This window comes from Chanos chanos, chromosome 5 (genome assembly GCF_902362185.1).
Source record: "Chanos chanos chromosome 5, fChaCha1.1, whole genome shotgun sequence".
In the NCBI taxonomy this organism is placed as follows: domain Eukaryota; kingdom Metazoa; phylum Chordata; class Actinopteri; order Gonorynchiformes; family Chanidae; genus Chanos; species Chanos chanos.
The window spans coordinates 19419257-19444624 of record NC_044499.1 but is presented as its reverse complement, the minus strand read 5'-3'; the positions used below and the strand labels follow the sequence as shown (position 1 = coordinate 19444624).

General features: G+C 40.0%; 1 protein-coding gene across 1 annotated transcript in view; it reads left to right on the top strand.

Annotated features, from left to right (window-relative positions):
- The first annotated feature begins 947 nt into the window (after positions 1 to 947).
- Positions 948 to 25368, top strand: part of ak5 (adenylate kinase 5) — a 42648-nt gene continuing 18227 nt past the window's right edge. Inside the window, exons 1-6 of the mRNA XM_030775699.1 lie at positions 948 to 1007; positions 2001 to 2187; positions 3445 to 3612; positions 4606 to 4778; positions 6477 to 6590; positions 13290 to 13481. Of these exons, the coding sequence (XP_030631559.1) occupies positions 948 to 1007; positions 2001 to 2187; positions 3445 to 3612; positions 4606 to 4778; positions 6477 to 6590; positions 13290 to 13481 (894 nt within the window). The remainder of the gene's footprint in view (positions 1008 to 2000; positions 2188 to 3444; positions 3613 to 4605; positions 4779 to 6476; positions 6591 to 13289; positions 13482 to 25368) is intronic.

Below are 25368 nucleotides of genomic sequence, written 5' to 3'. Positions count from 1 at the left end.
TTGAGCGACCAATCTGCTGAGCGGATCCAAACGTCACGTCCATGGTTACAGATTTCAGTTACATGAACGTTACAGTGGTGTCCAAAGAGGTTGTACATCAAGCATGTGTGTAGTGTTCAAAAAGATTTAGTGACCTACAGCAATTTCCGCGGGTGGGTAACCTTATGCAGTGTTGGGATAGGTGAGAGTAAATGAGGCCAGTTTCATCTGAAATGAAACATGATCGCCAGAATCGGGGAACAGCCATTTATTCATATCGTATGACTTTAAAACAGTATTTTGGGTTAGTTCTATATGATGGTGTTTTACTTATATCTAAGTGGCCAATAATATTCCTTACTGAAAATGTAAAAAGAACGATGGGATGAAGGGTTGAAACTGAACATCACGGAATAAAAACAAATAAACGCAGTGAACAAGCAATAATCTATCAGATTAATTTATCAAGAAAAAAACATAATAAACATGAAGGTATGTTGATAAGCGCTACGATGCACTGGGCGTCATCACTACTTTCTTTTTTTTTCAGTTAGAGTCTGGTAACCTACAAGTTGAAGTCGCGTCGCGGCTTAAGCGAATAAACCACTAGGCTACTTTGTGCGTGCCCTTACGAGCGTCATTGCGCGTTCTTCCTCTTTCATTCAGTCGGCTTGCATGCGTTAAAGCATATCGTGTTGGTCGGAGGATTCTCAAATGAGAGTGAATCGATGGGTAGGTTGGAAACCAGCATGTGACATGTGCAGCAAGCAGCAGAACGCTTAGTGACACTGTCTTTCTGAATCTAAATTTAACACTCTCTTTTGAAGTCTTCGGGAGAATGCATTAAGACTGCAGCAAAGAAGGAATTCTTTTTTGTTCCACGACCACAACAACATCAGCACAAAGTTTTTTCCCCTTCCGAGATCCTAGCATCCGTTAGGAGTGATATTATTTCTCAAGAAAAAAAAATGAATACCAACGATGCCAAGGAGTATCTCTCAAGAAGAGAGATACCACAGTTGTTCGAGGTGAGATGCGCTACAATGATTCATACATTTTATATGACTGTAAACATTGTTTATCGCGTGTTTAACATATCAAATATGATACACTTGACACAATATCATATTAATCTTAAACTAGTTTTCTGCATACACGTACACGATAACAATACACACCTTAGGAATGTTTTTGACGAAATGGACAGATTCGTACATTACGCATGTAGTGAGCAGGTTATGATACGGAGGGTTCATTTTTTAATTGTTCATAACTAAGAGTGATATTCTTTCGATGAAAATATGAAATGCTGTATTGGAATATGAAGTGTCGTCACGGAATCAAGTTATGCGTGTCAAATTAATGACACAAGAGTATAGGGTTATTAATGACTTAACCGAGCAGCAAGTTGACTGTATAGGCGGGTAAAACGACACACACGGATATTTACAGTAATGGTAGCAGGAACTCGTTATTGTCTCTTCATGTCTTCCCAAACTTTACTTGAACCTGGGTGTTGTTCGGGAGATTTTAGAGGAAAGCCAGCTTGCACATCATGTATCGATTTTGTGACCACTTGACAATTTGTTGTCCTAAAAAAACATAATTATTAACGTGCTCAATATTCGTTTTATGTAATTTATTACAGACCGCCAGTGATATTTTATGTGTACTAGGCTAAATGTATGCATAGATTCTCGGGCTTTCTTTTTCACCAGTTTATCGTTTAAACTCCCCTGCCAGTATTTGTGTAACAATTTATAATCACAACAATTTATAATCGTAACAATTTACAATCCTCTATCCCTAAATTTTGTCCTCAAACTCTTTGTTGTTGTTTTTTTGTCTACAGTAGTGCAGTCCAATATGCATAGATACAGGGTGGCATGTTTATGTTCTTAGGTGGCACCAAACCAGGGATGCAAATCCTCTTCAAGCACAATCTTAATAAGCTTTCTCAATCAGATACTTTCATTTCAAAAAACTGTCACATCTTGGTCTTTGTGTTTGTCTTTCTCTAGAGCTTGCTGACAGGCTTAATGTACTACCGACCGGATGACCCAATAGACTACCTGGAAACCTGTCTGAAGAAGGTTAGGGAGTTGGGAGGAACAGACAAAGTGCGATGGGACACTTTTGTGGGCCAGGAGAAAAAGTCACTGCCACCACTTAATGGTGGCCAATCACGGAGATCGTTTTTCCGTAACGGTGAGTTAGAAACGATACAGGAAACAAAGAATGTCAGTGCCTGGCTCTGACTGTAGCTGAATTTACCTCTGATGATATGCAAAGTTCAATTGTCTCAACATCACTAGGATGCTGTGTAGTTATCAGTTTGTAGAGCAGAGCTGCCACAAATACGTATTTCCTTTTATTTGTACTTGAGGGTACAGAGATAGTAAAATAAATGCAAAGTGCTCCACAATTTGCAAAGGAAATCTATCACCATACTCTGGGCTTTTAGATAATTGAGACTACGGTCAAGGACACGGAGCATTTTATTGGTTGACCACTGCGTCCTGCTAACCGACCTTTGGTCTGTCCTTTTGTAATCATTACCACAGCAGAACACCCCAGAAATATGTCAAGATAACTAATCACAAACATCAGGAAACTGTGCATATTTACCTAATCTTAATATTCCCCATTCTTTTTATTTCATAGTGATCAATGGGTGCTCATTCATAATTAGATTTCATTTTGTTGGTACTTGATATGCAGCTTCCTTGTTGTGATACATGACATGACTCTCATATGATGGTAAACTGTCCTTAGCCATTAATACTTTATGATGTTCATAAATGTTGACTACATAACAAGGATATCATGAACAAATCATGAACAAAGCTGCACCATATGTTTAGGCTGAGTACAACAGCACTCAACAAAAGTGTTGATCTTGTTCTTATTTTGTTTTGCTACAAAAGAATGGCAACAATGGATGTTTCTAACCTAAATCTAATCTGATGTGTGGGTTGAGAATAGAGCTTTTATGCTGGCTGACAGCTTGTAGCTAACAAAATTCTTGTCTCATAGCTATGTCTATAATGTTATTTTCCAAGCTGTCACAGAATCCCAACTCTCATGTTCCCTTATAAGTATGTGTATAACCTAATAGATATTAGAAGTGAACAGTATTAAACCTTATTAAATATTGCTTTTTAACCTGCTCTGCTTATACTTACCATGAGATAATCAGTTGCATGTTGAGTTTTATGCAGCTAATCGCAATACCTCTTGCATTTGAATTGTACAAATAAAACCAAGAGAAGATCACAGTAATGTTTACATGTTTACAATGTTTACCTGTTTATGCTACCAAGCTCTTCTCTTGGTTTTATTCGTAGAATTTATACCACAGAAGTCTGACCACAGCACCTGCTCCTAAATGTCTCTCACTGGGACATTTCAGTTTCCATTTCTCTTGTCCTTACTATGTCATCTATATGGTTCTGTCCCCTTCAGTCTTGCCAGATAGTCCCAACTTCCCCTACCGGAGGTACGACCGTCTCCCGCCCATCAACCAGTTCTCCATAGAGAGCGACTCGGACCTGTCAGAGACTGCAGAGCTCATTGAGGAGTATGAAGTGTTTGACCCGTCAAGACCCAGGCCCAAAGTTATCCTCATCATCGGTAAGATCACAGTTTATAATCTCATAATGTCTCTCCACCTACTGTAGCCACAGGCATTCCTGATAATTACAGTAATCCCTGAGCCCCATTTGCATGTATCCCTCCTGAGGCTCACATCTGGCACTGGATGAGAAACTAGGGGAGGTGTGTGTGTGTGTGTGTGTGTGTGTGAGAGAGAGAGAGGGGGGGGGGGTTCTCAAAAGTATTTAAATTTTTTGGACAGTTTTAAAGATTTGAGATAATTATTTCCCATGTGGGATTATCACTAATGTGTATGCATGGTACACCAGTGATAAATTCCCATCTGATTTCCTTGGTCTGTTTTTAACCTTGTGTCATATCTGTCCCCATTTAATTAGGAGAGGGTTACCAAGGATGAAAATATTTTTTGAGCAAGAGAGAAATGTTTCCTTTTTCCAGTTCAGATCATTTAGGTGATGCTTTAAAAGGTTCTTCATTTAGTAATGATTTGTATTGTTCCTGATCTACATATTAATGCTTTATTTCCATGAAAGCTTTATTGCCTGTGCCTGTGTCAGTTTTGATCTCCACTGTTATTATTTCATCGTTCACATCTCACTAGACTAAGTGTCCTCTCTGTTTTACACCCCCAGCTTTCTGTTTGATATCAGTGGAGAAAACAATTCATTTCATAAATGTATGCTTTGAAGAATAATCTCTGGACCAATCGTACGTTGTCTAGAAGACGCATGTTTGCAGTATTAAGTCTTAAGTCTTAAAATATTCGATTTTTAAGAGAACACATTTGAAATGTCCTTCTAAACCTCATTTGGAGCAGGAACAAGATTACCAACCCAAATACGTTCTAACGAAGTAGCTGTTAAACTTCTCCACTTTACAGTTGGCTTGATATTACTTAAAATGTTATGTTTCAGCACTCGAGCCAGTAATTTGTTCAGCCACACCACTGCTCCTTCTGTGTCTGTGAAATCTATATGACATGACCTTCTCTGACACCTCCCGTGTGTTCAGGTGGTCCAGGGAGTGGAAAAGGCACACAGAGCCTGAAGATTGCCGAGCGTTACGGCTTTGAGTACGTCTCCGTCGGGGAGCTGCTCAGGAAGAAGATGATTCATAACGCCACCAGCAACAGGAAATGGAGCCTCATCGCCAGGATCATCACCAATGGGGAACTTGCTCCACAGGTGTAGAAAAATCATTCAGTCATTGCCCTTAATGTCCCTATGGGAAAGAACATGTGCGCAGCATGCATATAAGGTTAATTTGTTACATCCTTTCTATGGAGGATGTTGGACAGTGGGGTGGTTATAAAATATGTGTTCAGTAATGATTATTCTAGGTGAAAATGGGCCAATAACTCACAGGGTATAATGATGTGGTGGTTGGATGGTTCTAGAAACGTGTTTGTCGTTGTGTAAAAATATCATTTTGAGTGACTTAAGGGGGCAGAAACTTTGAAATAATGCTGTACATGCGGACACGATCGTTGTTTGAAATATCACTAACACCCCTTTTCTGAAGTCTGCAGAGAAATGATGACTCACATTTGAATTCAGTGGATTCACAGGAACACTGTGGGAAAGGCTAGACAAAACCTCCCCTTGATTTGAAGCAATAGTGGACGAATCTTGAACATTTGTAATAGCAACAAAAAAAAAAAGACAGCCCTTTTACAATGCCAATATTTGAGTAATGTTACATGCAGGACTGCCTGTATCTTTGACTGAATAAGGAGGAGCACTATCACATGAAGAGGGTTTAAAGCAGAACCTGTTCTCACATCACCGTGAAGTCCTACATTGTCTATCACAATGCATCCACAACTTTGATAATGTGGCCACAACAGTGTGTTTTCCTCAGTATCGCATATATTTATGAAATCCTTGGATAACAGCAGATCTGATACAATCACAATAGGCAGGTTTGGTCAGAAGAAACACAAACCTTTTGTTCTTACAAGGATAGACAAAAAATAAAACTGCTCCCTGGGCGTTGACTTTTCTCAGCTGAATGCTGGATCCTCTTGTATAACTTTGACAAGAAAGTGGGATAAGATGACATACCTGTTGAAAGATTTATATCAGTGTTGGATACAAACTACAACAATCCAACAGAAAGTAATCCTGGTCATCCAGAATAAGAGAAAGTGAATTTCCTCAGATGCCAGATAACAATGATAATACACAGACACTGTCAGCACGAGATTAGAAACCAGATAGACAAAAAATAAAACTGCCAGATAGAGAAATAAAATAAAACCAGATAGAGAAATTTATATTTCTCTGAGTATTAAAATTGAATGGAAACATGTATGAGTGCAAATTTTATGGAGGGAGAATGTTAAAGGATTTGACATAAACCCTTTAGAACAAGCAAAATCGAATAGCTTTGTTCATGAACATTCTTGCACTAAATGGTTCAGGCAGCACAGTATATGTCCTTAAGAAAGAGTAATGTATGTATATGTTCTGTTGGCCTGAAGCAAAGGGAGCATTTGGTTGTGCAGATTACATCCCTGCGGGTGGGGGGGTAGGCGGGGGGTTGGGGGTTGTAACTAAAGGCCGAAAGATGACTGACGTTGTGGATATTTTTAGATTGGGCTCTAACTGGCCGCACGTTCCAATTTTAAATGATGCAATAGGCGTCATTAGAGATGCTCCAGCCTGCGCGCTTTCTGCCCCTAGCTTTTTTTTTTTGCGAATGTGGAAGAAACAATATTAAAATGTCATCTCTCTGTTTCAGACCAAACATGCTAACTTGCGAAATCTTATGCTAATGCATAAATCATCAACTTTCGTTTAAAAGGCAAATCAGATGGGAGTCTAACTCTCTGATCGTTTTTTAATATATCTCACTGTGAAAACTGTTTTTTTCCCCAACAGGAAACAACCATAACTGAGATCAAGCAGAAGATTATGAAGATCCCAGATGCAACTGGCATAGTCATAGATGGGTTTCCTCGAGATGTCGGACAGGCTCTCTCCTTTGAAGATCAGGTGAGTCATCTCTTGACCTTGGTAGTAATAAAATCAAGACTGTTGAAATGTGACTGATGAAATGCTTTATGCATAGACTGGATTAATTTTAATGTTGATCATGTATTACTTTCAGGCCTTTTGGAGGTGTGTAAATTGGTAGTGCCTGGGGTTTGATTGTCTTAGTGTGAAAACTGCTTACGAAGGCAGAATAGTATGCCACTTGCGTCATTTTGCACTCTTCATTGTTTCCAACCAACAATTTTAAGGTATTGAGAATTTTATCGCTTAATGATCAGGGTATAAAATTCAGCCCAGAATGGCTTGAATTATTAAGAGGTTTTCTCCCCTAGCAATTCTACAGCATTCAAGTTTGACAGAATGACTTGTTATATCTGCTACTCCCAGAACATTCTAAGAACAAAACGTGAAGAACACTCAGGCTCAGTGTTCTAATGAGGCATTCTTGTAACATTCTTATAAAACTGTTAGTAATGTCTAGGGAAACAAGCCCTATGTACAGAGATATCTCCAAATTTCTTTGTAGTAGTAAGTGCACTGACCAGGGGATAATCCTTGAGAAATTTTAACAGACAACCTTATCCTTGCTGGAAACTAGCTGGTCAAAGGTGCAAAGAGTCCTGCATCTGGGATTTACAGTTCAAATCCCAATTGCATCACGAGCTAAACAAGGCTGGAAGTCTACAGTAAAACAGTTGGCTGACTTTCCACGGGTGGGTGAGTTGGCCAGGGTTACTCTCACCCCTGTCACTCCACGATGGATGATGATGGTCAGGTACCTATGCTGTCATGGGAAAAGTTATAGCAAAAGTGCTTACCTTCCAGTGCACTGCACCACTTGAAAACACTGTGCAATATGTAATGTGGTAATATCAGCAATTTAGGTGACTGAGGTGACTACCACATGAAGTGGAGAGACTTAGGAGGTAAATGGGCATTTTAAACTGGGAGAAAAGGGGAAAATTATAAAAATGTAAAAACTGAAAAGTGTCACCTTTCTGACTAACTGCCAGCCACTAAACTGCATCCTTTCCCTGGGCTGCAGCATAAAGAACCTGTCAATATATGCTAGTTAATAGATCAACTTATGTTAAGGTTGAGTGGGTAATTGCCTGAGTGGATGATCCAAGCTGAAAGGCTTGTCACCATTTTTTTTCCCACTCATTGCCCATTAGTGCTTGGAGTTACCTATAGAGGCCTTTGGGGGGGGGGGGGGCATGGAATGGCACAGTCATCCTTGTGATGTGATTGTTTATTTTATAATCTAGTTTGATATGGTGACTACAGAACATATTTACAGTTGTAATGTACTATTTCTTCCACAAGATTCTTTTTCCCCCTTTTTTTTTAATTTCACATTGAAGACAATAATTAACTCTTCATGCTGCTCATGAAGATCTTTATCTTTAGATCTTTAGCTGATCATACTTAATCAGATATGCTGTTGCTAAATTGAACAAATATGTGAAAGTGAAACCAATTTGGATCCAGTATATACAGAGAGCCCCCATCTCAAATCTGTGAGAACCTAACCCACCACCAGCGGCCTCTGTCCTCTGTGTTTCATACTGATATCTTTTGGAGTAGACAGTACATTCAGCAGGAGTTACTGTTCAGCGGTATCCCCACGTAGTTCACACTGGTTGATTGTTCCTCCAGACTCACTGAAAGCAATGATGTCATTGGCTTTGGCTGAGGAGCTGTTTCGTGTGTCTCAACTTATTGCTGACTCTTTAGTCTGACCAAGGGATGGTAAGAGCATAATTCCACCTAGCTGAATTCACCAAGGCGCTCTCAAATGTTTCTGTATAGCTCGTAGCCTGTGGCGGAAATGGTAACCTGGGTTTTTCGGTTTATCGGTGGAAAAGGAAAATGTATTACAGGGATCTGATTTAACTTCATATCTCTCCGTCTCAGCCACCCTCATTTCACACCAATTAGCACCAGGGTCAGTTGACACAGCCAGGCGGCTGTGTGGGTATATGCTGTTGCACTTGTTGCAAGTGGAAAATAAGACATTTGAAATGCTGTCTAGGTGTACAGCAGGCCTGTAGACAGTGTGTCATCTGGTTAAAATGCATAGTGTCTGAGTCCATCTGTCTCAGTGACTCTGGACTCTGATATCCATATTTAATGGCTAACACACATACAATATGAAATTCCTTTCCGTTTAAAAGTAAGTTTAGTATGGAAATGTTGTTTATGGTTGAGAAAGCACTCGGCTCTGTAAATTAAGGTTAGAGTCAGTGAAGAGTCAGAGTCTATTGAATGTTTGGATCCAAGACTTTAAATGGCATCATGCAACTCTTGGATGATACATAAATGTGTACTCATGTGATACATGTTATAAGTTTTGTGATACCACTCTTTTGTCCTTTCAAATGATAATACAGTGGTTATTCTAACGTGTATCTCCTACAATTTCCTGTTCTTCTGTGGCACAAGTCTATAGAGCAGTTTCTATCTTGTGAGTGTTTTTTTGCTATTGCCATGCTTTTAGCCAGCATTGACTTATTGAGGGTGGCATGAAAATCTTCCCTGTCTGTGTACACTTTCTACCTCTTCCTCCTCCTTCCTTCTTCCTTTCTTCCTCCCCCTCCTCTTCCTCTGCCAAAGGAAACCTAGACGTTTTGTGCAACGATTCTGAACTCTTCTGTTTGTGCGAAGCACAGGATTAGTTGTAATAGCTTTGGAAGATTCTGCTTTCCTCATCCGTCCCCTCCTATCGATTTTCATTCTGGAATGTTCTCTCTCTGACAGCGCGGTGCACTGACAAGCACTCAAAAACAATTGGTCTGTTCTGGCATATGGTCATGTCCTGTCTCTAGCACATGCAGCATCACATACTGTGCAGCTAGATTCCTACTGGACGACACCAGCGTATTGTGAAATTCCACCAGCTTTGATTGAATAGGGCTTGATTTGTTCCAAAAAAAAGAAAGAAAGAAAGAAAGAAAGAAAGAAAGAAAGAAAGAAAGAAAGAAAGAAAGAAAACGGCCAACATCCCACCCAGCATGTGCCAGGAGAGAGAGGGATTTTTTCCCCCCTTTTGTCAGTGCTCAGAACTGGATGAATAAAACGTCCATCTGGCTAATGCCATACAGCTGCCTCTGCAAGCATACCCATTATGGGAGTAAGACAGCTGGTGTGAGGTGACTCTAAAACAGAAAGACAGTAACGGAGAAGGGAGGCACAGTCACAAATCCACATCAGATGGACACGTTCTGCAGCTTACAGAAGCTGCTTGGTTGGGTGGGTGGGTGTTAAGCGACCTCCGTTGTTTTGTATGTATCGTTGACCTGGCAACTGATGACAAAACCCCAGTCCAGCCTCTGTAATTGAGTTAGTGAAGACTGTGGGGGAATAATGATGAACTTCTGCAGGGAGAAAGATTTTTTCAAACCTACTTATAAGACAAGCAGAGAATGTGAGGGGGATTGAATCCCTTTGGCTTTAGGCTGGATAACTCGGTGATTACAAAATACCTGAACCAAAGGCATTTCTGAGTCAGGGAGAAGCAATCTCAAATGGCAAGCGCATATAATTCAATACCGTCAGGGTTTAAAAAAAGAAGAAGCGCAGCCAGAATGAGCGAGAGTTCTTTGAATTTATTGAACAACTGAGAAAGCGGGATGAATTACTGTCTGCGGCCATAGGCTTATGGGGTGGATCACCGTGGTAACAAATCGGATGACAAAAATGGGAGAATTACAGTTAATGGTCTGGGCTTGCAGTTCAGACTATTGAATGACTGGAGAGCAAGTTTAATTACTTATGTGAACATGACCAAGCTTCAACAAGCAATAGTCAACCTAAATCCACGCTTATTGAAACCGCTATAATTTAGTTGATTTTGTTGAAAATTTATTGAACCCATGAACAGAGACTGAAAACGATCAACACTTATAATTACATGGGATTGGATTTGACAGGTGTTAAGCTTTGGCTGTTCTGTTCATTTTAAATCAATGTCAGGTTGATGTTGTAAATAATGTTTATCTGACATGTATTTTAACCTGTCAGATATGAAGAGCTGTAGTGCAGTGGAGCCTTTGGTGACTGACAGCGTGCCATGATGTGGAGTGATTAGTAGTCAGTCTGTCTGGTATATGGCAGAGAGACTGAGACCACGCTTACCAGGCTTTAGCATGTCACTCTGTCTGTGCAGGAACTCAGCACTGGCTTAATGCACAGCAGGGAGAGGGAGAGAGAGAGAGAGAGAGAGAGAGAGAGAAGCAAATAACAGTGACAGAAAAAGAGTGGAAGATGGGAGGAACAGGGGGTTAAGGGAGTGGAAGAAACATAAAAACAGAAAATGAGATCTCTAGGGGCCAGGGGCCAGTGGCTCTGTGTCTGCAGCCTGTCCCGTGCACAGTAGCCCAGCAGGACGGTAGATCTCTGAGGACTTCCACGCCTGTGCAGACCCCTGACCGTGATGCTCTTTTAAACGTCACGGCAAAGCCTTTTTATGGCAACCCTCAAAGGCACAACACACCTTCATATCCTTACCTCACACTACCTTGCTATGACTAACTCAGTTTCCCCACACTGCGTGCCAGCCAAAAAAAAAAAAACTCTCTGGATATTGGTGTTTGTCAGAGGCTTTTGTACTATTTTCTGACTGAATTAGAAATGCACTCATCAAATATTCACTAGAACACAATAAATCCCACACGCCAAGGAAATGGGTAAACATTTGACTTGGGCTTATCTGGCACTTTGTACGAGGGATCTGAGTTTCAACTACTTGAGAGAGCATGGCGCTTAAAATCCTAATGTTTACACGGAGAATCTTGAATCTTTGCTTTGTTCAGAGAGAATCCCCCTTTTAATTCACATATGTCTACAAAAAATATTGAAAAGCATATTAGATGTAGTTCAAATAACCCAGAAGAGCGACATCATAGAAACTGAATTTGCAAACAATAGTTTCAGTCTACTTAAGGAAACTTTTAAGCAAATAAACCTACTATTTCCTCCCCTTTTCTGTGTTTTAGATTTAAAGAAAAGACTGCTAGAGAGGAGGCTCTCTCTTTTAATGAAAGGATTGTTTGTGGAAGATAAACCTTACAGTTAATGTGAAGGTCAGTGTGACAGAGCGATTGGCCACAAACACCACAGATTGCCTGAGGTTTAAACAGAGTTAAAATGTTCCTAGGAGCATTAGTTAAATGGGAGTTATGGCCTATATCAAAGAGCTAATTACGCACACGTCCACCAAAAGGGAACTTGCTGTCACCGATGACTTTTTAGGTCAGTCTTTGGTTTTTACATGTGACTGTTTTTTCACGGGACTGTTTTTTAATGAGGTCAGTGTAGTGTCATCTAATATATTATAGTCATGTCCTACATAAAATGAGACGTTCTGTAATCATTTTTTTTTCTCATTTATTTCTTTTTTAAATACAAGATTAAATTTTGATTATTTTTTACAAAGGGCTTGTCCATTTGCCTCACAGTTCAGTTTTCATTTTTAGGTTATTGCTGAACCCTGTTCCCAACATATTTTTTTCCCTTGAAAAACAAATGCAGTTGCAGGTTTTGAATAGTAACCATTTTGTTGCTTATATGAAATTGTTTGCCGTCAAAGTGGATATCTGGATGGTATTTGTGTTATGAGCAAATCTAAATTTCAGTTCCTTCTCTCAAGCGCATTATACTAACATTCTGAATGAAGAAAAAGAAAAGGGAAACAGTGAATACACCTTTTTCCCTTTGGTTTTCATGACAGAAGTGAAAAACACAAGTCATTAGGTCTTGTCTCTTTATATAGGATGTGTGTCATGCAGCTCATTATAATGTAAACACAGCTGACACAGATTTGAAGAGGCATGAAGTCTGATGTGCCTTTGTGATGTTATAGACATCTGACTACACAGATCAGCTCCACAGTGTGCACATGTTACCATAGAGACCATGTCTTCCCTCCTCATAGATATCGCTAAGCTCACGACCAAATTTGTTAAGAACGCCAGTAATGACACATCCATTTGCTTGTGCAGAAAAAACAAAATGTGCAAGCAGTCTGTTTCCTATTCGCAGGTGATCTTCAAAGGGTGAGCTTTACAGAAACACCCAAAAAAAAAAAAATTGTAAATCAGACCCTGCTTTCCACTTTCACAGTCTCTTTGTTTCTTAACCACGGCTATTTTTATATATGTGAAGAGCAATGCATATGAGAGGAAGAGCGCTGACATGTTCAGGATCTGGCAGAGGGCAGAATAAAGACATGATCACAGCTCCATGAAACAGACGTGTCTCAGAACATGTATGAATTATTTAACAAGAACATGGTTGAACCAGAAGAGTTTACGTTCTCATGGGTGCCCTATGGGAAAAGAACAGACAGAGGCAATGTATTACAACACTCCTGAAGAAGTTAAGGGTAATGTGTAACAGATTTGCCCCACACAGGCATGCGAGTTAAGGGTTTGAACCAGCAACTCAATCACCAGGATATCTTTTGAGTGAGGAAGGATTCAGCTGGCATATACAACTGACTCATCTCAGCTTCATAAAGCTTTAATCAAGAGCCCAATGGCTTTTCTCTCTGCCATGATGAATCTGTGGCTGGCATGTCTTTTTTCTTCTGTCTTGATTGGGATTCAAGTCATTTTGTTGGTTTGTTTGTTTGTTTGCAATGATATCTGCATTAGCGGGAACAGTAATTCCCTGTCTGCCTTATCAATGTTTCTTCAGATCTGCACTCCAGACCTGGTGGTGTTTCTGGCCTGCGCTAACCACCGTCTGAAGGAACGCCTGGAGAAACGCGCCGCGCAGCAGGGTCGTCCGGACGACAACCCCAAAGCCACCGAACGGCGCCTGACCAACTTCAAACAGAACGCCATCCCTCTGGTCAAGTACTTCCAGGAGAAAGGTCTCATTGTCACGGTAAGGGCTACGTGTTCTCTTTCAAGGCCAGTGATGTTAAACTTAGAGTACTACATCCTGAAGGTCTTTGCTTTGCCCAAGCTCTGAATAGCGCAGCATTATATATTTAAGCCTGTTGGCTTAAGAGGTGAGTGAATGAGTCGAATCAGTCCAAGGTGAACACCTCCAGAGTTTCAGGAGATATTCGCATTCAGTATATGTTTATTATGAGGGGTAGTGTAAAAAGCTCTTACGTGCATGCTCCACATTATGATAAACAGTGTTATGTTAGGGGATCTACAACTTCATGCTCATTGTAATCTGTATCACTCAAATTTACATGCACCATTTGAAATTACCCCCAACTACAATTAAATGGCTGTTTTGCCTTGCATGGGCGAACAGATCTCAGAGGAGCTGGAAGTGTAACCAACAGATGATCGTCTCCAGTAATTAAGCCAAAGTAATGAGTGCGTAATGTAAAAATTGATTAAGTGTAAAGAAGTCCCTAAGCCTCAAGCCTGGTAACTATAGAAACCAAACAAAGATGAAAGAGAATGATGAGAGAACTCCAGAGCACAAAATGTTGGTTTCATAAAAAAAAAAAAAAATAAGAGAGAGAGAGAGAGCAATGGTAAATGTCAAACTCATGTTGCACACTGCACTGTATAGTCAAATGCACAAGTGACTAATAATAGACCTGGAATTTTGTTGCAACGAAGAACCTTTTTCTAGGAATGGACTACTTTTCTTTGATTGTTGGAGGGTGAGTCTGGACTTCTTAGTCAAAATTATATTTGAGCTAAATGTATATTTTCAGAGAAGCGTGGACTCAAATTGTAGAGTTGGTACAGAGAGACTGAAATAGCAGCCTGGTGTCTGTATTTGATGTTGAATTGTGGGTTATTATGACAGAAACACTGTGTACAGTGAAATTAATGCAGACATGGGAGGCATATATTTCGCACAGCATGAAAGAGATATAGTTTTTTGAGGGTATGGACATTTCGGAGTGACATTCTGTGGGTTGGACGCTGTGGATTTAAAGACACTTATGTGGTGAGCTTTAAGCTGAATATCTCACTATGTCTCCTTGCTTGTGTGTGTGTGTGTGTGTGTGAGTTGGGAGGGGGAGGTATGTGTGTTTATGTTAGATATTTATTTCTTCCAGAAAGCACACATAATAGTCATATTGAGAGTGAAAACTGAGCTATATCTTTAAAAAAGAAAACAAAAAGATTGAAAGAAAACCCAGCATTCTAATTTCTGTTTGTGTTGAATTATGCACACGGCAGGTTCGTAATTCTGGTTCCAGTCGGCCTGCTAAAGACAGGCGATTTTGCGGCTAGATTAGCAAACGTGTACGTGGTGCAGGCGGTATGTGATCAGCCTGCTGATGTCTGTCTGAGGAGAAAAGGTAGATGGTTTATCCTCTTCTCACTGTGTAGACCAAATTGATCCAGACCACATGGATGTATTGGACACAGAGCTGTGAAAAACACATATTATCACAGAGTGCAATCGTTCGGGCAAACACTCATCCAAGCCAAAGCAGATCAGAAGAGCAAACATTTTTTGTCACGTCTTTGTTTCCTGCATAAACATGTAACATGTCAGGGTTTATGGGAGAATGACAGATTATCACCATCACACTTGACAAAAGCAAATCGTTTATTTCACATCCACCTCCTCAGTAACCCATATTCCACAGAGGGCAAACATTATGGAGTCAGACTCTGTGTGTGTGTGTGTGTGTGTGTGTGTGTGTGTGTGTGTGTGTCTGTGTGTGCGCATGCGTGTGTGTGTCTGCTTGCGCACTTGTCTCTCTGGTGGTTTATCAAACGTCTCACCTGCACTCTCCTTCCTCACACAAGACTTTCCTGCTAAGCTGTGGGAAAGTGTAACCTCGGTGGTGAATTCATAAATACATAAACAGCTTTTGAAATGGCAGCAACAAGACGAATAGTCACACGGCAGCCTTGGAATCTGAGATTGAGTCAGAGTGTTGCATCAACCTTCTCACAATTACTGCTTGCTGACTGGTCAACAGGGTCAAGATTTACAACAGGAGCCAGAGAAAACTGATTAAAAGTTCCAGTTTTATTGTGCTTCTTGTCCCTTTAAATTGTCAGTGGATGAAATTGGAAATCACTTTAATGAGATCAATAGCAGATGAGGCCTGGGTGTCAACAGCACATTGAGATGAATGAATTTGGTCCAAATTACATCAGGTTTAATCTGTTCCTGTACAGGTACACACTAATTACAAGAACCTATACTCTTTCTCTGGTGGGGGTAAATATGCATCACTTTCCAAATGATAATGTGGTAATTGCAGTGCTTCTGCCTGCAACTTTCTGCAGGAACAGATAAACCTGTAAAGAAGTTGTAGAGAGATGCAAAAAATTGTTATGTATAATGGTCATGTCATTTTTCAGGAGTTTGGCCTCACTTTATAGAAACCCCAATATCAAACTAAGCCTCAAATTTTAATCAGTAGCGAGCTGTCCTGTTATATTCTAGTAATTGAACATCCATTGACTTGACAATGGATATTGCCTATTGATTTGACAATAGCTCTACATCACACAAGACAAAAGTGAAGACTGGTCTTATTACCTTATCTGGCTGGAGAGAGTACATGGCTAACCAGTGATTCTGTCTGTAATGATGCTGTGGAGTACGCCTGTCTTTCCCACTTAACCTCTTCTTGACATTTGAATAATACAGCAGGCCTTCAATTAACTGTGGTAATAAGGTTCATCTCTGGTCAGCCCTGAGCGTCATACATAAAGTGCTACACACATGCATATAACTACTCCACATATACACACAGTCTCTCTTTGTCTATGACTCACACACACATGCGCGTACACGCATGCACACATAAACAGACTCACACAGTCATTTGTGCTCTCTCTCTCTCTCTGTCTCTCTCTCTCTCCTTCTCCCCGTCTCTCACAAACACTCACACATACACTTACACGTGCACATACACACACGAACTCTCACAGTCTCTTTTGCTCTCTCTCTCTCTCTCTCTCTCTCTCCATCTCACACACACAGTCACCTCAGTCTGATGATTCATATGTCCACTTCATGTTTACATGGTTTCTTGAGTAAAGAGATCTATATTTGTATGATTTTTTCCCCACACATAAAATATGATCTCTCGTAACCAATTACTCTAACTGGGGTTCTGCTACGCTCATCATCCCTGTGTGGGGCTGCAGACGAGAGTGTTCATTGCCCCATGCTTAAAATGGATTGATTTCTGTTCATTAGGCAAATGCTTTGTAAATGTGCCCTCTAGACATTCCGCTACCACACAACCAAAGTCAATGAAGCTCTTTTTTGGGGACAAAAAAAGGGGAACTGTAGTTGCTCCATTTGCCATTAGTCTGGTTCAATAGCCGGTAACAACAATGAAGGATAGTGCGCCCACACCAATAGGCTGTTAATGACAACATTATTTTCTTTGAATGAAGGAAGGTCATTTGTCTGTTCTTTTCTACACAGAATTTCCGTTGTCCTTCTCTTTTACACGCCATGGGTTTTGAGAGTCTATCTCAAAGGTTTGGATCCACGTTATGATATCTGTGAGGACATGTTACATTTCATGATAAACGACTGGACACTTTTTCCATACAAGTGAACAGTTTTGACATGCAGTTATTCAGCGAGTCACACTTCAAGTGAGCACCGTCAGGAGAAAATGACTTTCCAGGGCATTGACATGCATTGCTATTAGTGTTATGTCAGTCACGGCTGTCATCGAACTCACCCACAAGGCTGATGGTGTGATTAGATAGAAAGGCAAAAATCATTTCATTTGTGGTCAGGAAAGAGGAAGAAGAGAATGGAGAGGGAACAGAAGAGAGGTGAACAGTTGGAGGGAAAGGAAAGAGTGATTGATAGTGGAAAGAAAAGATAAAAGAGAAATGTGCGATGGTAGAGGGAGGGTATATGAGAGTAACATGAGGTGAAAGAGAGAGAAAAGAAACATGGGAAATACAACTTCATATCTGTGTAGAGAAAGTGTCAATAGACACAGGGCTACAAACTATACATTCAGATTGTAAAAAGGTTTTTTTTTGTGTGTGGCTTTTGGACTTCAAACTCAGATAACTTCAGATCTGTCCAAGGGTTAATAGAGAAAAGAGATCAGTGCTTTTGGGGCATTTTGGGGCCAGACTGAAAAAAAAGGCTTTTTTAACACCATTTTAGCGCCTCCAGCAGTGACTGCTTTGAATAAAAAGTTCAAAGGTCAAATGCATTTTCATCCAGCCCATGTCGTTTTGGAAATTCAATCAACCGACAATGTTTCACAGTAACCCCTGAAGGGCAACTTAAACCGTGTCTAGACATGGTTTGAAAATTGTAATTAAGTTGTTATTATGAACTCTTGATATAATTTCGATAGAGGAATAGAAACCAATATTTTTTTTTCTTGTTTAGTCTTTGAAATCCAGTAAGAATATCAGTGTATAGTGACAGTCTGCCTGACTGAAAATAACTTCACAAACTATGTTAAAGGACAACATTAAAAGATGCCGTGTCATCCCAGGCTCGATGAGAATAAGCAAAAACAGTATCAGCAAAAATTATGTAATCACATCAAAAACCCCAAACTGGCAAGAAACAGGTCTTTGTGGATATTTTTTTTTTCTCCGATTTGACATTTGAAAAATCTTTCATTAGGAAATTCACTTTCAACACAGCAGTCTTTGTTGGAGCGTAATAAATTGATGTAGGCATTTTGAGTAGGTACGGGAAAATGAGCAATTTTGATGAAAAAATGTTTGATCTAAAATAAAAAAAAACCTCATCTGAGGTATGGTCTACTAAGTGTTATAATGGGTTCATGTGTCAAAAAAGGTGAGATTCCTCTTACAGCCAGATTTCAGCTAAGAAAATAAGATGCCGGGGGAGAGATCCTCAGAGGATTGGAGAGGACTGGAAACCTTTCGGGCAATGTTTTTTTTTTTTTTTTTAATTTGGCTGGGGCTTTAGTATGTTTTTGTTGTTGTTCATTTGGGGGTTTTTTTCAAGGTTTGTAGAATATTTTTTGTAGATTGTGGATAGACTGTGGAATCTCTCAAATACCCCTAAAATAATCTATTCCAAAATGGCTGCCAAGCACTTTAATGAAAATTCGCAGAAGGTTTTAAGCGTGTTATGTACAACAAAACTTTTTTTTACATTGTTATAATATTCCTGGAATAATCCTGTCATTGAAATGTCCTTGGCACAAAGTTTATTACAGTCGAAGTCATATTTTTGTTATGCGATTTTCCTTATTAGGTTGGAAGGGTCTGAGATTCTGATTTTGATTGATGTCATCCATTGGTACAGCCAGTACTCCTCCCTATCCATCCCAGTGGACCTGATTTTTTCACTGTAGGTTCAGCTCTCTCATTATGTTTCCTGAGTTTCCTGACTCTTGCTCTACCAGGGGTCCCACTGGACTGTTCATTTTGTAGTACACACACACCTTCTACAAGTTGTCAGCCAAGTTTTTTTTTCTGCAAATGTATCCAGTGTGTTAGTGCTGGACCAGATAAAAAATTTTATATATATATATATATATATAAGTGAAGCCCTGTGGGTCCCTGGGCTTGGAGTTGTGAAACATCTTATTAGGGCATGCTGAGTTGGAGGGGAAAGACAGGGAAGATGGAGAGGATGGAGCTGTGACCATTGGAGCTGACTCCCACGGTGCTGGAGAAAGAGAGGAATGAGATCAGTTGTCATGCCTCCCTTACACTGACACATACACACGTACAGACACAAACATCGATGAGACCCTATAAAAAAGAGAGAGAAAAAAAAAGAAGCTGTCAGACCATCAGTGATACTGTCTCTTATTTGGTATTCAGGGAAAGCAGGAACATCAGTGTGTAGTGTGGAATATCTCAGTTCTGTATCAGTGGAGCGGTCTTTCTAGTGCTTCATGGTTGGTTGGCGTCCAATTTGACTGTCATTTGAAATTACAATGACATTTCCCATGTATCTCAAGAGCAGAGGAACTGGACAGCGATATATTGAGAGACTTCTAATGAAACCTTAAATTAGAGCCCTTAGACAAGACTTAGGCTTTCTTTGGAGCAATGGGAGGAAATGTATCTGTTTAGACTGGACACTGTCACCTCATTTTTCTATGGCTGTCTAGTAGCTATTCTATACACCATTCTTCCAACCCGAATTTGATATCTCAGATTGTTCAGAACCATTGTACAGTGCTTGAATACCTACCAAAGAAGAATAAACCTCTTGTACTCAGGCTTGTTCAAATGCGAGAGACAAAATATGTAATGTGTAAAGATGTTGTGTCTGTAAATCAAAAGCTCTGAAAAAGCAGCTGAAAGGTCAGTCATTATAGAAGTTGGGATTTCCCAGAAAACGGCATAATCTTTTGCTCTCTCCCTCTCTCTCACTCTCTCCCTCTCTCTCTCTCTCTCTCTCTCTCTCTCTCTCTCTCTCACTCACTGTCTCCCTTTCTTTCCTTGAGGCAAAAATGTCGTTTTACAATAGGGTTTTACAAATCCGATTTTCATGTCACCAGCCATCTCAAATCCATTTTCCTACTCATATTTTGATATAACAGATTCAGTGTGTGTGTGCTTCCATGGAGTCCTCCAGTTCAGAACAGAACTGGTTCCTTTTTAACCAGGGGCTCAGTTTTGCTCAGTTTGAGTGGAGAACAGTGAACCAGCTTGGTCCCTAAAATACCAGATTTTATGAAACATGTATGCAGGGAAAGGGCTATTGCAAACTACTACATGTGTGTTTTGTGCTCATTAAATACACAGCAGATTTACCTGTGTTAACTTGGCTCAAACTGGCTATATTGGGTTTACACAACCATTTGGATACAGTCCTGTGTAGGACCATATTTAAAAAAAAAATTAAATTTGAAGTGTTTGCTAAACCAGCAAATGACTTCAGCATAAAATGATCTTATTTTAAAAGCATTATTTATTTTAAACAGAGTTCTCCTTGTTGATAATTATGGAGCAAATGCAATGCATGATGCATATTCTGCTCTTGTTTTAGATGTCATACCACGGTTATTATCTAAAAAGTGAGTGAACAAGGCGATTGTAACAGGCTACTTCCATGTCTTTTAAATGTAATTTAAAATGATCTTGTCAGACTAGTGCATGCAGCTCCAAACAGCTCAAAGTAGGTGTATATTCACATGACAATCGGAACAAAGTCAGTCTAGCATTCACCGTGTGTTTACACCTCCTACGGAAAAGTGTCATGGTGTTGATTAAGACAGCGACTATTATGCATCTCGTGCAGTTACCTAAAGCTCGATTTGATTTTTGTTCTAATGTTCTAACTCGAACAGAGAGCAAGAACTGCAGCAGGCTTCTGGTTCAGGGCTTCTTCAAATACAGAAATGTATGAGAGCCTATGTCAAATGTCCTTGACTCAAGGTTGCATATTACTTGCAATATGCATGTGAACTACTGTTCTGTCAAGCTCTGTATCTAATGCGCTGTGTAAAATGCTGATGTACAGTACTACTGCCAGCATTTATTAAAAACTGGCAGGTGTGGAGTCCCATTGATTTATATTGGCCATTTGGCTCTTTTTCATAAGAACAGCATAAACAATTCAGTATTATATTGGTTATGACTTGTGGCAGCCAAAGACTTGTAGATCACATCTGCCCCTGCTGTGCTTCGGCCAATACGCCAGGGAATGAGTTATGGCCGTCCCTGAATAATGCTGTTTTCTACCTGCAGTGTTTTGATGTATGCATGATGTATAACATTTGATAAAAACGGTTTCTCAGAAACAAACACAGTCTCCTCAGTGTGTTGAGAAGATAGGAAGATGCCTTTGCAGGCATCTGTGTGGGTTTTTTTTTTTTTTTTTTTTACCTGCTCATCCAGTACGTCATCATCACCATCACACATTCACCAACAAGTTAATAATAAATGTATAATTATTGACCATCTTCCGCTGTAATTACTGTGAAATGATTCTTTCCAGACCTTTGCCTCTTGATCTGATTTTGAGAGAGCTGCTGAAAGAAGGACAATTTTCCTCACCTACAACATCGAAATAATAACACTGGTCCACACTGTCTTGTGCAAAGAAAAATGACTCACATACTGGGCTGAGATTATAATCTTTCTAAATCAGTGTTGTCATTATGGCATTATAAGCTGTCTCCAAGGAAAAGATTAAGGTTTTCACACACCTAAAATGTAATTAATGGGCAACAGAAAATTCAGTTAATCCTCCATGAGACTCCCACTCCATGAGACAGTTTTGTTTTTTTTAAATCACTCTCTCACTTCAGTCTTAGTTTTTCATTAGATCTGTCTTTTATATTAATCTAATCTATTTATCTATCCATGTATCTGATACATGTATCATCTATCTATTCATCCATCTATCTCACAGACAGACACAGACAGACAGAAACACACACCCACACACACACACACACACACACACACACACACATGATTAATTTTCTCATCCAGCTGCATTTGTCTGTGGGTGGAGTCCTCCTCAGACCCAGGCCTCTTACCTTTGCAGTTTAAGGATGGGACGCAGTAGTTTTGCTGTTCTTAGGATGGTGCACTTCTGCACTGAGATCATTGTTGTCTTTCGTGGGATCTGTTGGAGCTGCTCCTCCAGCTTAGAGGTCAAATCTTGAGTGCTCCTATCACCAAAGGAGCTACCTTAGTTTTCACCTTCCACATTCTCTCTCGTTCCCCCTTCAGTGCCTGGTGTTTCTTCAGTGGCTGGCGAAGGTGTCTTTTGATGATGTCTTAGCCCTGGATGAGTGGCTGTTTTCCTGTGAGACACTGAATGTAGACGACTGTCTACTGTCTAGATCTGTATAGACAGTAGACAGTCTATATATGTGCCTTATATATATACTTACGTACATATACTGTACATGTATGTATGTGTGTGTGTGTGTGTGTATATATATATATATATATATATATATGCATTTTGATTTTATTTGATTTTCAGTTAGGTCAGACAGTGCAGTTTTACATGGTGCAGTGATTTTCAGACTGCACAGCCCAGATTATACGATGTCACAGCATAATCTCTCTGAAAACACTCAACTGTCATTTCACCTCTTTTTCTGCTCTTTACATTAAACCATACAAAAAGCCCATTGTAATTTTTCTCTCTAATACCTCAAATTGATATTTTCCCCCCATCCCTTTTGAAAATGAAGATTTAAGTGTTTTCTTTTTTTCCTCTGAGAGCTTCTCTTGTAAGGAATGACTCAGCATTTTCATCTCTCAGAGACCCAATAACATCTTTTAATTACATTTGCTGGGGGATTTCGCCTGGAGGCACTAATGGCACATTGATTTGGAAGGACAGGTATGAGATGGGAAACCAACGCTGCCACCACAAGATAATTACCTGAGCGTCCCTCAGAAACCATCCGGAAATTAAAACACGCCCCAAGAGCCATACAAACAGCCTTCAATACACGTTTTTGGTGGTCTATAATGAGCTGATAATTATGCATAAAATGCTGCGCTCAATCGTTCTCCATCAGATTACTGTGACAGACTGTCACATCTGTGAACTTTTCAACGTACCCTTTCCTCACAAATATCTTTTTGCTAGATGTTATTCGTTTTGGCTCACGCGATTTTGATGTCTGTCCTTGTGACGCAACATATGTTTTGGCTGACAGCGAAGCCTGCTTTCCTAGGAGCTTCTTCAGTGCCAGGCTTAGATAAATCAAGTCTGTCGCATAAGATAGAGCTGCTGTTTTCATTTTGTGGGCACCAGCCCCTCAGAGCAAAGCTGAAGTGATTTAAATAAATAGGAGCCAGATTAAAACTGACAGTTGGACTGTGAAGTAAATCTTCATATCGATCCAATAGTCTTTCAAGAGCATTAGCCTCTTGCTCTTGTCCTTCCCTACTGCAGAAGTGATTCCATATCTAGGTGTGTGTCGGCCTTGGCCATCAGGGAAGCCGCCAACTTCTAAAGGAAACCAAATTAGTCGCCAGACCATGTGGCACTGATAGACTCTTTGAAACCTCATCCTAAACCGTGGGTTCTCTCAGTGGGCTCCCAGGGGCCCGTTGAGCTCAGTCATGTTCTGTATCCGAGAAACTTCTGAGTGTTAACATTCATCGGCCTTGGCAAGCTCTCAGCTTTGGGAACACGTGCCATAGTCTGGCATTTCTACGAAGGTGTTAAACACTTTGGAGCAGTGGGACAGGATACAGAAGTTGTCAGGTACTGGATTCTTGTGGATTCTTTTTGCTGGAACTCAGAGAAAGCCTCTTAATTACTGCCATTCAAGATTGTTGTCGATATTTTAGAGTCTTTGAACTACAGAGTGAACAACTGTACATTTCATTTGAGGGAGCTGGCATACTGTCTGAGGAATTCTCTTTGTGTAACTGGAATGTGCACTGTTTTCTGGGGAATTATAAATGCTTTAGAACATTTCCATGTAAGGTTTTTTTTTTTTTCCTTTTCTTTTTATGGTTGCCATGGTAATATTATGACCTCAGTGACATGTGGTTACACCTTTAATGGACAGATTCCTTCCAAAAATGCTTTTAATTTACCCTGAGTTAGAAAGATGTACAAATATTTCCAGAACCTTCAGCCATACAGGTGGAAGAATGCCCTTGTGTTGTGTCCTTGGATGCATTTAGAATGTGTTGTAGATCTGTCAGTCATCCTTTGTGCGTAATGTGCATTAGCCCATGTAAGTTAAAGACACTTAACTGTGATTGACAGGTGAGACTGGCTGCCTTTTGCTTATTATTGTCCATAGACCCTAGCGTAAACAGTCTGGTGTATTTCCTTCGTCTGTTATCACAAGGACTATTGTTTACTGCATGGAGCAGTTACATTCATTCTGCAAACCATCTTAAATACGTAATAACCATGGGCTGAACTTTTTTTTTTTTCTTTTCTGTGTTCAGTATAACTTTCTCTTCAGTTCCCCCTCCAACCAAGTACATGAAAGAGGCTAAATTAATTTAAAATGACATTGAGTACTTTAAAGGATATTGCTTACGTAACTTGCTCCTGGGATCTGAGGTGAGGGCAACGCTAATCGGCCAACTAATGCTTTGGAGTCCTATGACGATGAAGGCCAGTGAGTAAGCTTTCAAGCAACATGAAGGAGATAACTGTGGAGAGACAGATAATTGTTTATTGTGGCTCTAACTGAACTCCCAGCCGGGTTCCGGAAAAAAACAAGGCCAATTTAATTTACCTAGCACCTCCTTCCACTTTCAACCACATGGGGCTTGATGCCACGTGCTAAAGTATGGGTACTTTTTAATGAGCTTTAAATTAACTTATTAACGGATACATAATACTTCAGAGCCCAGGTGCCAGGCTACATTCCCAGCAGGTCAGGCTTACTTTTTTCTTTAATCTTTCATCACTACTGATCGCGTCAGCCTCACGAGACCCAATTAATTAACAATTCATAAACATTATGTTTGATTCTTCAAAGTCTTCAAGATTTGGAGCAGGAAAAGTTGAAGTAACGTGCCTTTGTTTAGGAGTGAAAAAAAGAAATAATACAAAAATTATTTGTCCAATCGCAGCCTGATGCAGAATCATGTAGAAAAAAAAAGGATGAGACAGCAGAACTAGGACACCTGAGGGGTATGGTTTGAAACACAGCTTTCATCATTGTAGCATCATATGGATTGATGATATTCTGGAGCATCTTTTAGCATTTCTCTGAATGGCACAGCAAGCAGTGCCAAAACCATAAACATTCTCCCGTTCTGCTGTGAGACGATGAAAAAATGCAGAGAGACATGATGCGGAAATCCTTATGTCTAATGCACTTAATTCTGGAATGCCTTAAAAACGCCACTGTTCAGTTCCCAGATCAGTGGGATCAAAATCACAGTAATAC